At 40.6% G+C, this 14,750-nt stretch overlaps 1 protein-coding gene across 1 annotated transcript in view; it reads left to right on the top strand.

The window, feature by feature from the left end:
- PRUNE2 (prune homolog 2 with BCH domain) overlaps positions 1–14,750 on the top strand; it is a 207,769-nt gene that overhangs the window by 173,434 nt on the left and 19,585 nt on the right. The window contains 1 exon segment of the mRNA XM_065879899.1: positions 5,121–5,294. Coding sequence (XP_065735971.1) covers positions 5,121–5,294 — 174 coding nt within the window.

Here is a 14,750-nt window from a genome sequence, read left to right as displayed (position 1 = left end):
ACTAGCTTAGATTGTTGACTTCCAGAATTGAACACCTTAAGACAATGTACTGAACACCTAGCTCTTATATAACTTTATTTCATTTATATCAGTCAGAAGAGGTGGGAAAAGGAGGAGACATACCAACTTGGCCATGCTTTCTCTGAAACATTAGGAGTAACATTTGATAGAAAGGTCCAGCCTCGAGCTTCTTTTTATTGAAGTACAGTTGATTTCCAATGTTGTGTTAATTACTGCTGTACAGCAAAGTGATTCAGTTATACATATATATACATTCTTTTTTTTATATTCTTTTCCATTATGGTTTATCACAGGATATTGAATATAGTTCTCTGTGCTGTACAGTATGACCTTGTTGTTGATCCATCCTATATATCATAGTTTGCATCTGCTAATCCCAAACTCCCACTCCATCCCTCCCCCGACCCCTCTCCCCCTTGGCAACCACCAGTCTGTTCTCTATGTCCGTGATTCTGTTTCTGTTTCACAGATAGTTTCATTGTGTCATATTTAAGATTCCACATATAGGTGATATCATATGGTATTTGAATTTCTCTTTCTGACTTACTTCACTTAGTATGAGAATCTTCGGGTACATCCATGTTGCTGCAAATGGTATTATTTCATTCTTTTTTATGGCTGAGTAGTATTCCATTGTATATATGTACCACATCTTCTTTATCCATTCATCTGTTGATGGACGTTTAGGTTATTTCTATGTCTTGGCTATAGTGAATAGTGCTGCTATAAACATAGGGGTGCATGTATCTTTTTGAATTACAGTTTTGTCTGGATATATGCCCAGGAATGATATTGCTGGATCATATGGCAACTCAATTTTTAGTTTTCTGAGGAACCTCCGTACTGTTTTCCACAGTGGCTGCACCAACTTACATTCCCACCAACAGTGTAGGAGGGTTCCCTTTTCTCCAAACCCTCTACAGCATTTACTGTTTGTAGATTTTTTAATGATGGCCATTCTGACTGGTGTGAGGTGATACCTCATTGTAGTTTTGATTTGCATTTCTCTAATGATTAGTGATGTTGAGCATCCTTTCATGTGTTTGTTGGCAATCTGTATGTCTTCTTTGGAGAAATGTCTATTTAGGTCTTCTGCCCATTTGTGGATTGGGTTGTTTGTGTTTTGGTTGTTGAGCTGTATGAGCTGTTTGTATATTTTGGAAATTAAGCCCTTGCATCATTTGCAAATGTCTTCTCTCATTCTATAGGTTGTCTTTTGTTTATGGTTTCCTTTGTTGTGCAGAAGCTTGTAAGTCTGATTAGGCCCCATTTGTTTGCTTTTATTTCTACTGCCTTGGGGGACTGACCTAAGAAAACATTGGTATGACTTATGTCACAGAATGTTTTGCCTATGTTCTCTTCTAGGATTTTATGGTGTCATGTCTTATGTTTAAGTCTTTAAGCCATTTTGAGTTTATATTTGTGTATGGTGAGAGGGTGTGTTCTAACTTCACTGATTTACATGTGCCAGCCTCAAACTTCTATGCCAAAATGAATAATAATGCTGTTTTTAAAAGTAAACTGTAGGAAAATGTTTGTGTACATGTATACATACTTTTAAGGTAGGAGTGTCGTGTCCTTTCTTACTATGATACAACAATCAAAAAGCATACAGACAAAAACTGATAGATTCAACTATATAAAAATATATTTCTATTTGGGAAAAATCACAAATTCAAAAACTAAGCACAAGGCAGGAAAATAATTGCAGTATATGACAAAGTTCTGTATAAAGAACTCCAAAAAATCAGTAAGGACCACAATAGGCAAAGGCTTTATCAGGTGCCTCCCTGTCAGTAAGAGAAATATAAATAACCAATAAACACTTAATAATTCTCACCTTCTTTAATAATTTAATATACATTAAAACAACAAAGAGAGAAGTTTCACCCTAAATTTTCAACAATTAAAAACTTTGATAGGGCTTCCCTGGTGGCGCAGTGGTTGAGCGTCCGCCTGCCGATGCAAGGGACACGGGTTCGTGCCCCGGTCCGGGAAGATCCCACATGCCGCGGAGCGGCTGGGCCCGTGAGCCATGGCCGCTGAGCCTGCGCGTCCGGGGCCTGTGCTCCGCAACGGGAGAGGTCACAACAGTGAGAGGCCCGTGTACCGCAAAAAAAAAAAAAAAAAAAAAAAACTTTGATAACCTCCAGTGTTGTTTTTTTAATAAATTTATTGATTTTTAAAATTTTTGGCTGCATTGGGTCTTCACTGCTGCACAGGGGCTTTCTCTAGTTGTGGCAAGCGGGGACTATTCTTTGTTGCGGTACATGGGCTTCTCATTGCGGTGGCTTCTCTTGTTGCGGAGCATGGGCTCTAGATGCGTGGGCTTCAGTAGTTGTGGCGCACGGGCTTCAGTAGTTGTGGCACGCGGGCTCAGTAGTTGTGGCGTGCAGGCTCAGTAGTTGTGGCGCATGGGCTTAGTTGCTCCGTGCATGTGGGATCTTCCGGGACCAGGGCTCGAAACCATGCCCCCTGCATTGGCAGGCGGATTCTTAACCACTGTACAACCAGAGAAGTCCCGCCAGTGGTTTTAATAGTGTGAGCAAATAGGTACTCTCAGATATTTTGGTGTGATATATTCAAGGGCAAAAATGCTCATAAAGCCTTTCAGTGCTTAGACCCTCTGACCCAGCATTCCATTGCTAGAAAGGTAACCTGTAGCAATATGTGCACAAAAGAGATAAGACACCTTTACAGGGATACTTATTGCAGCAAATTCTTTATAAGGAACAACAACCCATAAAATAGAATAAAACTAAATTTCCATTGCTATGGGACTGATAAACTAAAAGACATCAGTAAAACTGAATACTCTAGGGCTATTTTTAAAAACGAGCAGGGTTTATATTCACTGAGATGAAAAGAAGCCCATGCTGTGTTATTAGGTGGAAGCACATTGTAGAACAGTAGGTACAGAACATGCAGAAGACAGAGATTAATCACACTTTCTGGGAAAAAAAAAGTATGTTTGTGCCCATGAGTATAGAAAGAAAACTACGTATCAAACAAAAATGAGTGAGAGAGGCATTGGTGATTTTTGCTGTTTCCCTGAACAATTTCTGGCATCTTCTGATCCATAGTCAGATGTGTTATCCATCGCACCACTAGCCCCCACCCAACAATTTCTGTATTGCTTGTACTTTTATTAACGTGTTTTATTTTTATAAAAAGCAAAGAGAACAGAGTATACAGAGAAAATTTTTTTTAACGAAGTAGCCTCAACAGAAGCACGCAGAAAACAAAACAACCCCACACAGATCACCAGGGTCAACGTAGAGCAGGCCAGAAAGCCCCAGACAGGGTGAAGAGGGGTTGGTGGATGGTGAGTACATTGCAGAGAAGAGCAGGTGTGTACAAGGACCTCAGAAGACAAACCCGCATCAGAGCCCAGTGGGAAAACAGGGTCTTGGGAAGGGAGCGGAGAGGAGCATCTGAGGGTCCTACCCCACGTGGGAAGGGAGAAGCAGGAAGGGATCCCAGAAAGGGAGTCCAGGGCAGATGGATGGATTTGCACAAGTGACACAGCGCTTGATCTGAAACCAAGGTTGCTGCTTTCCCATCCTGAGTAAGCTGCAAGTGCTGGTGGGAATGCAGAGAAAGCCAGAGTGATTGCAAGGCTCTGCAGGTGGTAGTAGCTGTTGGTGTTGGCATAAAAGGCTAGGATTGCTTCCCAGCTGGACTCCATTTTGCTATTCTAAGTCACAGGTAATTACACACGTTTGAATTTGTCTTGCGGGATCTTCTGGAACATAATGGCTCTGTTGTGGCTCCCTTACAGGTTACCTATACTTCCAGGAACTTGTCCAAGCTTTATTTATCCACTCACCCTCCCAAGTTTTACTGAGGGCTCTGTGCAGGGTTTCAAGCTAAGTGTTGAGTGGGTTGGTGGAGGCAGATATTAAAGATGATTCTGGCACAATTTCTTAGCCCAAGGAACTCACTGCCTTATAGTAAAAAAAATGAGAATGAGACAGTTACACATTCAAGGTACAATGTGATAGCTCAGAAGAGTAGAAAAGGTAAGGGTCTGATTGTATTTGCTTCCTAACTCTGTGACCTGAGGTAGTTACTTCAGAGTTTTTGCATTGGTATCATGTCTGCTGTAGTATCTACTGTTGTGCCTGCTACACGGTAGATGCTTAATAAATACTGCTGTTATTATTATCAAAGTGCCATTAAAAGAATACAAGTGGAGTATAAATCAAAGGTAATTTCTCATGAAATGGAAACTTAAGAATGATAACATCTGAAAGAATTATTGTGAAATCTATAAACAATCCTTTTTTCCAAGTCACTTAAACATACATAGAATACCCATTGTTAAATTCTACTAGCACTTGAAGTAAAAATGGAAACAATTGTTGCTTATTCTTTTAAGAAAACTAAATATGGTTGCTTTTTTCTTGATGCACAAGAATGGGTGGTAAATTTCTCCCCCAAGAATGCTCAGTGGGCTTTTTCATTGCCTTGGGCACCCGCAAGTAAGAGTCTTGTGAATTTTTGGCCTTGGAGCACTTCTGGTCTACGAGGTTGTTTCTCACTTACTGTAAAACCTTTGTGTAGCATATTTTGAAAAATGTATAGGAAGTAATATCGAATTAATGTCCAGATGCACTCCCAGTAGACAAGGGGATGCAACCCCACTGTAGGAGTCTTAGAGTGGGGGTCTAGGCTGGCGGTATCGTCAAGATACTGAGCTGAGGGCCCCCAAAACACTCTGAGCACTCAGGATACACCAAGAAATGTGGCGCAAGGAAAATAGGGCCTGATGAATAGCCTTTCACCCCATCAGAAAGACCTGCAGTCTACAGCTTATAGGATCGAGATGAGTTAGCACCAGCCTATGCCCCCTTGGACCACTGCAGACACAAGACAGCTCTAGCTCTTTTCCTATCCCCACCCTCCGTTGTTGTTCAGTCAGTCAATCAATAAGACTTTACTGAGTGTCCTTTATGTGATCAGGATGGTGTCAAGCTCTATCAGAGTTGTACAGAACAGGGAGCTCGGGTTGACTCTGCCAGGAGGTCGCTAGTTGCTGAACTGCCTCACCTGTGGAGGTCTTTCTTCTTTATCCCTGCTCTATGCTTCATTTCCAGAGGATCACACAGCCAACAAAGATTCTGGCCAAGAGTCAGAGTCTATTCCGGAATATACGGCAGAAGAGGAGCGAGAGGACAACCGGCTGTGGAGGACCGTGGTGATTGGAGAACAGGAGCAGCGGATTGACATGAAGGTCATCGAGCCCTACAGGAGAGTCATTTCTCATGGAGGTAGGTGAGCTCTGCAAACCTGGGAAGCAAGCAGCGGGGCGGCCATACAGTTTTTATAAGAAAACAAAACTAGGGTTCTCTGCAGCATGACCTCCCAGGACCCTATCAGGCAGTCAACGTTCAGGGCACTGTAGAGCTGAGCGTATTATTTCATACTCGATTCAATGAACACTGGAAAGCTTACTATGCAAAAGTAACTTTCCAATGTGAAAAATGCCTTTCGCACTGCATACCTGATAGCTATCCTCTTCTGTGCAAATTTCTTGAAAGCCATAGTTGTCCAATTTAATAGTGTGTTTGGAATTCATATGTTGTAGGGTTTAACTGAATTGTTTTCAAGTCTGTTTTCTACATGGCCTGCAGTAAGAGGTGCTTTTAATTCCAGACCAATCTTTGGAATCCTCTTCAGAAGCTTTAGGAAATCTTTTTAGTCTTAGCCTGGTCCTTTTTTTCTCCCTAGCTGAAGTTTGCTTTTCTATAAACTCCATTACATCTATGCCTATGACATAGGCATAGATGTAATGGACACATCTATGACAACAGCCCACTCCAGCCAAGATCTCCACCTGTTTCATAAGGGACAAGGGAGAGAAAAGGCTCTTTTGTATTTTCACCGCTTTCTTGGAGCTCCAGGAGCCTTGATTAATTTGGGACTCACAAAAAAAATCACGAGCTCAAGCGACACATTGAACGTTGTCAACTTCAGAATCCATAAATGGCTTTTTGGCTTTTTCTGCTGCATGCACAACTTCCCTGCAGTCCTGACGCCCCACCCTAACCACTCAGCTCTTCCAGGAAAAGTATAAGCTGACAAGGCAATTGTTCTGTCTTCCTTATCGAGGACAGGGAAGTAAGTGTCTTGGCGCTGCATTAAACCCGGAGCTTTGGTTTTCTAACAAGCAGAAGAATGTTTTGCCTTTTCCCTCCAACTTCCCTTCACCACAGATTTTCCCCATGCATTGCTACCTCCATGGAAGTATCAGGACCCCCCAGGGCCCCCACCCATGGTAGTGAAGGAACATGCCCATAGGTGTCCCCGGCCCTGACCTTCCTTTCTCACCGCTTGCCCTGGAATGGTTATATGGCCCAGTGATAGCTCCTCTAAGGGAGACTTTCCCCACAGCCCTTTGGAATGAGAGCAGGCCTAATCTTGCTGAAAATGACAGACAGCTGGCCATAGAGTCAATCCTGTTGTTGTTCTAATGAAAACCACAATCTGAACATCGTCCAGATCTCCCCAGAAGGTCACATCTCCTTTGCACCAGCCATCAGGTATTTTTGGTTTGTTTGCCTTTTAGAAAACAAAACAAAACAAAACATGACTATAAAATAGCCTATGCTCATTCCAAAAAGTACAAGATATATAGAAAAGTCTGTCAAAGTCTGTCATGCAGTGACAGTCCCTGTACATTTTTACCATTCAGGTCATAAATTAGAAGTCCCTTTGTTGTGAAGCAGGCAGGCTCACGGCTTCACAAGAGATAACTTAGCCTGTTATTATAAGGCTAAGTTATCTCTTGTTACCCCAGCAGACTCACCTGCTTATGCTTTCATCCACAGTGAAGTTAGGCGGGTTGGATGGGTGGGTTGAGCCCATCGTTCTGTTGCCTGAATCAGGAGAGAGTGATTTTCATCAGCACACCCGGGTCAGAAAAAGCCACTGCTTCCGCCTGTCACATTCTTTGTGAAAACACCCGATATCTCAGGGATAACCTGGTTTGCTGTGCCCTCCATCCCCACCACCTCCTCCCCTTGGCATCTGCTCCTCCCCTTTCTGTGTTGTGAGCTCCTTTTTTGTCTGGGTAACTGTCTGGTTTGTTGGAGAGAGAAGGCCACCTCTCCTCTCCCTGGCTCCGCCTCGGCCTTCTCCAGGTGCTGGCTTGCATGAATGTGCCTCCGGCTGCACCCACCGGAATGTTAGGGAGATGCCACCTCTTCCTACGCCCTGACCAGCTTTTTTGCTCGGGAGGTAAAGACAGTTCACATGTTACTTCTGAATTTGCCAAAGCTTTGTCTGCTGTCTTAGAAGCTCATACCACTTTCTCAGACCTCAATGATCTGAGAAAGTCACGCTCCCTAGTTACCAGTCCACTGAGTTTGTCATCCTGGCTTCTGATGAGCATTTTAAAAAGCAGCACTCCAGAGTGAACAGAGATGTTGTTTTGGTGTCTTGCATTTTGCTGTGAGGAAGTTATCCCACTCAGGCCAGTAGGGAAGTGCCGGCTGTTAGGTGCTCTGGGCAGCACGACTGCAAGATGGGGGTGATGAAAAGCGCTGCTTAAGTTTGCTGCAAGAGTGTCCACACCAGCTGGGAACATCTGTGTGTGAGACCAGGATTTGAACAAATATTTCAGCCTTCAGCTCTACTGACCTCCACATGAGCTATGGCCAGAGGCCCTGTCCACAATGTGGAAGAATAGGGTTCAAGACCTGTCTTGGCCACTGATTAGTCTGTGATCTTGGTACATCACTTAACTCCCCTGGGCCTCAGTTACTTCATCAGTCAAGAAAGGATGATCTCAAAGCCATGTCACCTCCTGTGAGCCCATGAGTAATATCCCTGCCATCTGCTTAAGTAGAAAAGCAAAGAAAACGAAGTCTGGGTGGTTTGGATTAGCCAACAGTGAGGGGTCACTCTGAGGCCAGAATTGGCATTTTTGAGCCTGAAGCAGAGAACACAATTAGATAACCAAGGCCAGTCACACCAAAGCATTGTAATGAGGCGTTTCCTGTCTTGTGTTTTTACTTCTCTTATTTCATTATAGGAGACTCAGGTAACCTTCTCTGCAGTGTTGCTGGACAAATGATCCTGGAAAGGATGAGAAGAGTTGCAGGCTGGTGTGTGTGTGTGTATGTCTTGGTTGCGACTGTGGTATCTTTCCTTCTCTCTCCATTCCATTTGCTGGCCAGCAAACTTGTGTTACGTCCCTTTCATGCCTCTCTGTTCTCCCTCAGGTAAGGTTTGCATCGTTGCTTCCGAGGGTCTCAGGCGACACCACGGTGGGATAGCTCATGCACCTCAGCACACACACCCTGAATTCACCTCACCGTTACTGAGAAGAGAGTCTGATAAAATACATGTGTTAAAAAGCGAAACTTCACGTGAATTCTGCGTTTGCCGACAGGCAACTTCACTTGAGTCAGCTGCATATTTAGCGTAGAAATTAGGTTAGCTGACCCCTTTGGAGACACTGGCGAGGAACAAAATGCAAATGGTCCTGTTCATTCACGTTATTACACTTTGCCAGCAGTTGCTATCTGGAATAGCTCCAAAGCCTGACAACAACGGCACCTGCTCTTGATTTAGAAGAAAACTTTCACGAGGAAATCTTTTTCTCTTTCCTTCCTTACACGCTACATCTCCTCCTCTCCTCCTCTTTCTTTTGCCTCTTCTTCCCTTCCTACAAATCCTCTGCCCCAAAATGCAAAATCCATCATCATTTGTCAATTTCAGTGATTTTTTTTTTATAGAAAGAGACAATCCCAGCTTAGTCATTGATCAGGAAGTGGTAAGTTGACCGTTGAGTATTCCTTTGGTTAAATAAACCCAAGCCAACGTGCTACTACAACATGCCAAGGACAGACAGCAGTAACACAATTGCCATTGTGAATTGCCATTTAGGATGACTTCTGAAGTACTGTTTATAAACCTCAGTCTTTCCTTTAAAAAACGACAACAACGTAGTCTTAGAAATTCTCCAGAAATAGAAAACTCAAAGTAACTGAGCGTCATAATCTTGCAATTATCCTGACACCCTGGAGTCAGACAGCTACATTTAGAAAGATGCTTTTGAAAGGATGCTTTTATAAAATTTTTTATTTTTTTAATCTAATTTTTATTAGATATTAGTGTATCGCTGATTTGCAATGTTGTGTTAGTTTCAGGAGTGATGTGTTAGTTTCAGCATGATTCAATTGTACATATACATATATCCGTTCTTTTTCAGATTCTTTTCCCATATAGGTTATTACAGAATACTGAGTAGAGTTCTCTGTGCTATACAGTAGGTCCTTGTTGATGACCTATTTTATATATGGTAGTATGTATGTGTTAACCCCAAACTCCTAATTTTATCGCCCCCCCCTCCCCATTTCCCCTCTGGAAACTATAAGTTTGTTTTCAAAGTTTGTGATTCTATTTCTGTTATGTAAATAAGTTCATTTATCATTTTTGTTATATTCCACATATAAGTGATATAATACTTGTCTTTCTCTGTCTCTGTCTTTCTCTTCACTTAGTATGATAATCTCTAGGGCTACCCATGTTGCTGCAAATGGCATTACTTCATTCCTTTTTAAGGCTGAGTAATATTCCATTGTATATATGTACCACATCTTCTTTATCCATTCCTCTGTCGATGGACATTTAGATTGTTTTCATGTCTTGGCTACGGTAAATACTGCTGCAATGAATATTGGGATGAATGCATCTTTTCAAATTATGTTTTTCTCTGCATATATGCCCAGGAATGGGATTGCTGGGTCATATGGTAGTTCAATTTTTAGTTTTTTAAGGAACCTGCATACTGTTCTCCATAGTGGCTGTATCAAATTACATTTCCACCAACAGTGTAGAAGGGCTCCCTTTTCTCTGCACGCTCTCCAGCATTTATTGTAGACTTTTTGATGCTAGCCATTTTGACCAGTGTGAGGTGATACCTCGTTGTAGTTTTGATTTGCATTTCTCTAATAACTAGCTTTGTTGAACATCTTTTCATGTGCTTTTTGGCCATCTGTATATCTTCTTTGGAGAAATGTCTATTTAGAGCTTCTGCCCATTTTTTGATTGGATTGTTTGTTTATTGGATAATGAGCTGCATGAGCTGTTTGTATATTTTGGGGATTAATCCCTTGTCAGTCACTTCATATGCAAATATATTCTCCCATTCTGTGGGTTGTGTTTTCATTTTGTTTATGGTTTCCTTTGCTGTGCAAAAGCTTGTTAAGTTTGATTAGTTCCCATTTGATTTTTTTGTTTTTATTTTCATTACTCTAGGAGGTGGATCCAAAAAGATATTGCTACGGTTTATGTCAAAGAGTGTTCTGCCTATGATTTCCTCTAAGAGTGTTATAGTATCTGGTCTTACATTTAGATCTTTAATCCATTTTGTGTATGGTGTTAGAGAATGTTCTAATTTCATTCTTTCATATGTAGCTGTCTGGTTTTCCCAGCACCACTACTGAAAAGACTGTCTTTTCTCCATTGTATATTCTTGCCTCCTTTGTTGTAGATTAATTGATCATAGGTGTGTGGGTTTATTTCTGGGCTTTCTGTCCTGTTCCATTGATTTATATTTCTGTTTTCATGTCAGTACCATACTGTTTTGATTCTGTAGCTCTGTAGTATAGTCTGAAGCCAGGGAGACTGATTCCTCCAGCTTCATTTTTCTTTCTGAGGATTGCTTTAGCTATTTGAGGTCTTCTGTGTTTCTATACAAATTAAAAAATTTTTTTCTCTACTTCTGTGAAAAATGCCCATGGTAATTTCATAGGGATAGCACTGAATCTGTAGATTGCCTTGGGTAGTATAGTCATTTTGACAATATTGATTCTTCCAATCCAAGAACATGGTATATCTTTCCACCTGTTTGTGTCATCTTCACTGTCTTTCATCAGCATCTTACAGTTTTCAGAGTACAGGTCTTTTGCCTCCTTAGGCAGGTTTATTCCTAGGTATTTTATTCTTTTTGATGCAATGGTAAGTGGAATTGTTTCTTGAATTTCTCTTTCTGATCTTTCATTGTTAGTGTATAGAAATGTAACAGATTTCTGTGTATTAATTTTGTATCCTGCAACCTTACCAGATTCATTGATGAGCTCTAGTAGTTTTCTGGCAGCAAATTTAGGATTTCCTATGTATAGTATCATGTCATCTGCAAACAGTGACCGTTTTACTTCTTCTTTTCCAATTTAGATTCCTCTTATTTCATTTTCTTCTCTGATTGCCATGGCTAGGACTTCCAAAACTATGTTGAGTAAGAGTGGCAAGAGTGGACATCCTTGTCTTGCTCCTGATCTTAGAGGAAATGCTTTCAGCTTTTCACCATTGAGTATGATGTTGACTGGGTTTTTCATATATGGCCTTTATTATGTTGAGGTGGGTTCCCTCTATGCTCACTATCTGGAGAGTTTTTATCATAAATTGGTGTTGAATTTTGTCAAAAGCTGTTTCTGCATCAATTGAGAGGATCATATGGTTTTTATTATTCAGTTTGTTAATGTGGTTTATCACAGTGATTTACTTGTGTATATTGAAAACTCCTTGCATCCCTAGGATAAATCCCACTCAGTCATGGTGTATGATCCTTTTAATGTGCTGTTGGATTCTGTTTGCTAGTATTTTGTTGAGGATTTTTGCATCTATGTTCATCAGTGATATTGGCTGGTAATTTTCTTTTTTTCTGGTATCTTTGTCTGGTATGATGGTGGCCTCATAGAATGAGTTTGGGACTGTTCCTTCCTCTTTGACTTTTTTGGAAGAGTTTCAAAAGAATAGGTGTTAACTCTTCTGTAAATGTTTTATAGAATTCGCCTGTGAAGCCTTCTGGCCCTGCACTTTTGTTTGTTGGGCATTTTTAAATCACAGTTTCAATTTCAGTGCTTGTGACTGGTCTGTTCATATTTTCTACTTCTTCCTGATTCAGTCTTGGGAGATAGTACCTTTCTAAGAATTTGTCCATTTCTTCCAGGTTGTCCAATTTCTTGGCATACAGTTGCTTGTAGTAGTCTCTTATGTTCCTTTGTATTTCTGTGGTGTCAGTTGTAACTTCTTTTTCATTTCTAATTTTATTGATTTGAGTACTCCCTTTTTTTCTTCATGAGTCTGGCTAAAGGCTTATCAATTTTGTTTGTCTTCTCAAAGAACCAGCTTTTAGTTTCATTCATCTTTGCTATTGTTTTCTTCTTCTCTATTTCATTTATTTCTGCACTGATCTTTACGATTTCTTTCCTTCTGCTAACTTTGTGTTTTTTTGGTTCTTCTTTCTCTAGTTGCTTTAGGTGTAAGGTTAGGTTGTTTGAGACTCTTCTTGTTTCCTGAGGTAAGACTATATTGCTATAAACTTCCCTCTTAGAACTGCTTTTGCTGCGTCCTATAGGTTTTGATCATTGTGTTTTCGTTTTCATTTGTCACTAGGTTTTTGATTTCCTCTGATTTCTTCAGTCATCCATTGGTCATTTAATAACATATGTTTAGCCTCCACGTTTTTTTTTTTTTTTTTTTTTTTTTTACAGTTTTTTTCCTTGTAGTTTATTTCTAATATCATAGCACTGTGGTCAGAGAAAATGCTTGATATGATTTCCGTTCTCTCAAATTTACTGAGGCTTGTTTTGTGGCTCAGCATGTGATGTATCCTGGAAAATGCTCCATGTGCACATAAGAAGAATGTGTATCCTGCTGCTTTTGGATGGAATATTCTATAAATATCAATTAAGTCCATCTGATCTAATGTGTCATTTAAGGCCTGTGTTTCCTTATTGATTTTCTATCTGGATGATCTGTCCATTGATGTAAGAGGGGTGTTAAAGTCCCCCATTATTATTATTCATTTTAACATCTTTATTGGAGTATAATTGCTTTACAATGGTGTGTTAGTTTCTGCTTTATAAAAAAGTGAATCAGCTATACATATATCCCCATATCTCTTCCCTTTTGCATCTCCCTCCCTCCCACCAAGTCTCCCATTATTATTGTGCTACAGTCAATTTCTCCTTTTAGGAGAAATGGCTGTTAGCATTTGCCTTATATATTGAGGCACTCCTACATTGGATTTGTATATGTATTTACAATTTTTATATCTTGGATTGGTCCCTTGATCATTATGTAGTGTCCTTCTTTCTCTCTTGTAACAGTCTTTATTTTAAAGTCTATTTTGTCTGATATCAGTATTGCTGCTCCAGCTTTCTTTTGATTTCCATTTCCATGGAATACCTTTTCCCATCCCCTCACTTTCAGTCTGTATGTGTCCTTAGATCTGAAGTGGGTCAGTTGTAGACAGAACATATACGGGTCTTGTTTTTGTATCCATTCAGCCAGTCTACGTCTTTTTTTTTTTTTTGTGGTACACGGGCCTCTCACTGTTGTGGCCTCTCCCGTTGCGGAGCACAGGCTCTGGACGTGCAGGCCCAGAGGCCATGGCTCACGGGCCTAGCTGCTCTGCGGCATGTGGGCCCTTCCCGGACCGGGGCACGAACCCGTGTCCCCTGCATCAGCAGGAGGACTCTCAACCACTGCGCCACCAGGGAAGCCCCAGTCTATGTCTTTTGGTTGGGACATTTAAGGTAATTATTGATATGTGAGTTCTTATTGCCATCTTGTTAAATTGTTTTGGATTTGCTTTTGTAGGTCTTTTTTATTCCCTCCCTCTTTTGTTATCTTGTGATTTGATGACTATCTTTAGAGTTGTGTTTGGATTGCTTTTTCTTTTTTTTGTGTTAACCTATTGTTGATTTTTGGTTTGCAGTTACCATAAGTTTCGATATAGCAGTCTATATATATACAAGATTGTTTAAAGTTGCTAGTCTCTTAATTTCAAATGCATTTCCAACATCCTGCATGTGTACTCTCCTCTTCTCACGATTGCTGGTTTTTCATCTTGTGGGTGATTTCCTACCTTTACTATATGTTTGCTTTTTACTGGTGAGCTTTCCCGTTTGTAATTTTCTTGTTTCTAGTTGTGGCCTTTTCTTTTTTGCTGAGAGAAGTTCCTTTAGCATTTGTTGTAAAGCTGGTTTGGTGGTGCTGAATTCTCTTAGCTTTTGGTTGTCTGTAAAGCTTTTGATTTCTCTGTCAAATCTCAATGAGAGCCTTGCTGGGTAGAGTATTCTTGGTTGTAGGTTTTTCCCTTTCATCATTTTAAGTATATCATGCCACTCCCTTCTAGACTGCTGAAAGTTCAGCCGATAACCTTATGGGGATTCCCTTGTATGTTATTTGTTGCTTTTCCCTTGTTGCTTTTAATATTTTTTCTTTGTCTTTAATTTTTGTCAATTTGATTATTATGTCTCTTGGTATGTTCCTTCTTAGATTTATCCTGTATGGGGCTCTGCACTTCCTGGACTTGAGTGTTTCCTTTTTCATGTTAGGGAAGTTTTTGGCTATTATCTCTTCAGATATTTTCTCAGGCCCTTTCTCTCGCTATTCTCCTTCTGGGATCCCTATAATGCGAATGTTGGTGTGTTTAATGTTGTCGCAGAGGTCTCTTAGACTGTCCTCATTTCCATGGCAGTGATTTTCCACCATTCTGTCTTCCAGCTCACTTATTTGTTCTTCTGCCTCATTTATTCTGCTACTGATTTCTTCTGGCACATTTTTCACTTCACTTGTTGTACTGTGAAGTGTACTGTTTCTTGTATCCTCTCAGTCTGTGCCTCCATTCTTTTTCTGAGATCTTGGATCATCTTTACTATCACTACTCAATTCTTTTTTGGGTAGATTGCCTATTTCCACTTCACTTA

The sequence above is a fragment of the Phocoena phocoena genome, chromosome 6 (assembly GCF_963924675.1).
Source record: "Phocoena phocoena chromosome 6, mPhoPho1.1, whole genome shotgun sequence".
NCBI classification, from domain to species: domain Eukaryota; kingdom Metazoa; phylum Chordata; class Mammalia; order Artiodactyla; family Phocoenidae; genus Phocoena; species Phocoena phocoena.
The sequence above is the reverse complement of the archived record's forward strand: the minus strand, read 5'-3'. Positions and strand labels throughout refer to the sequence as shown.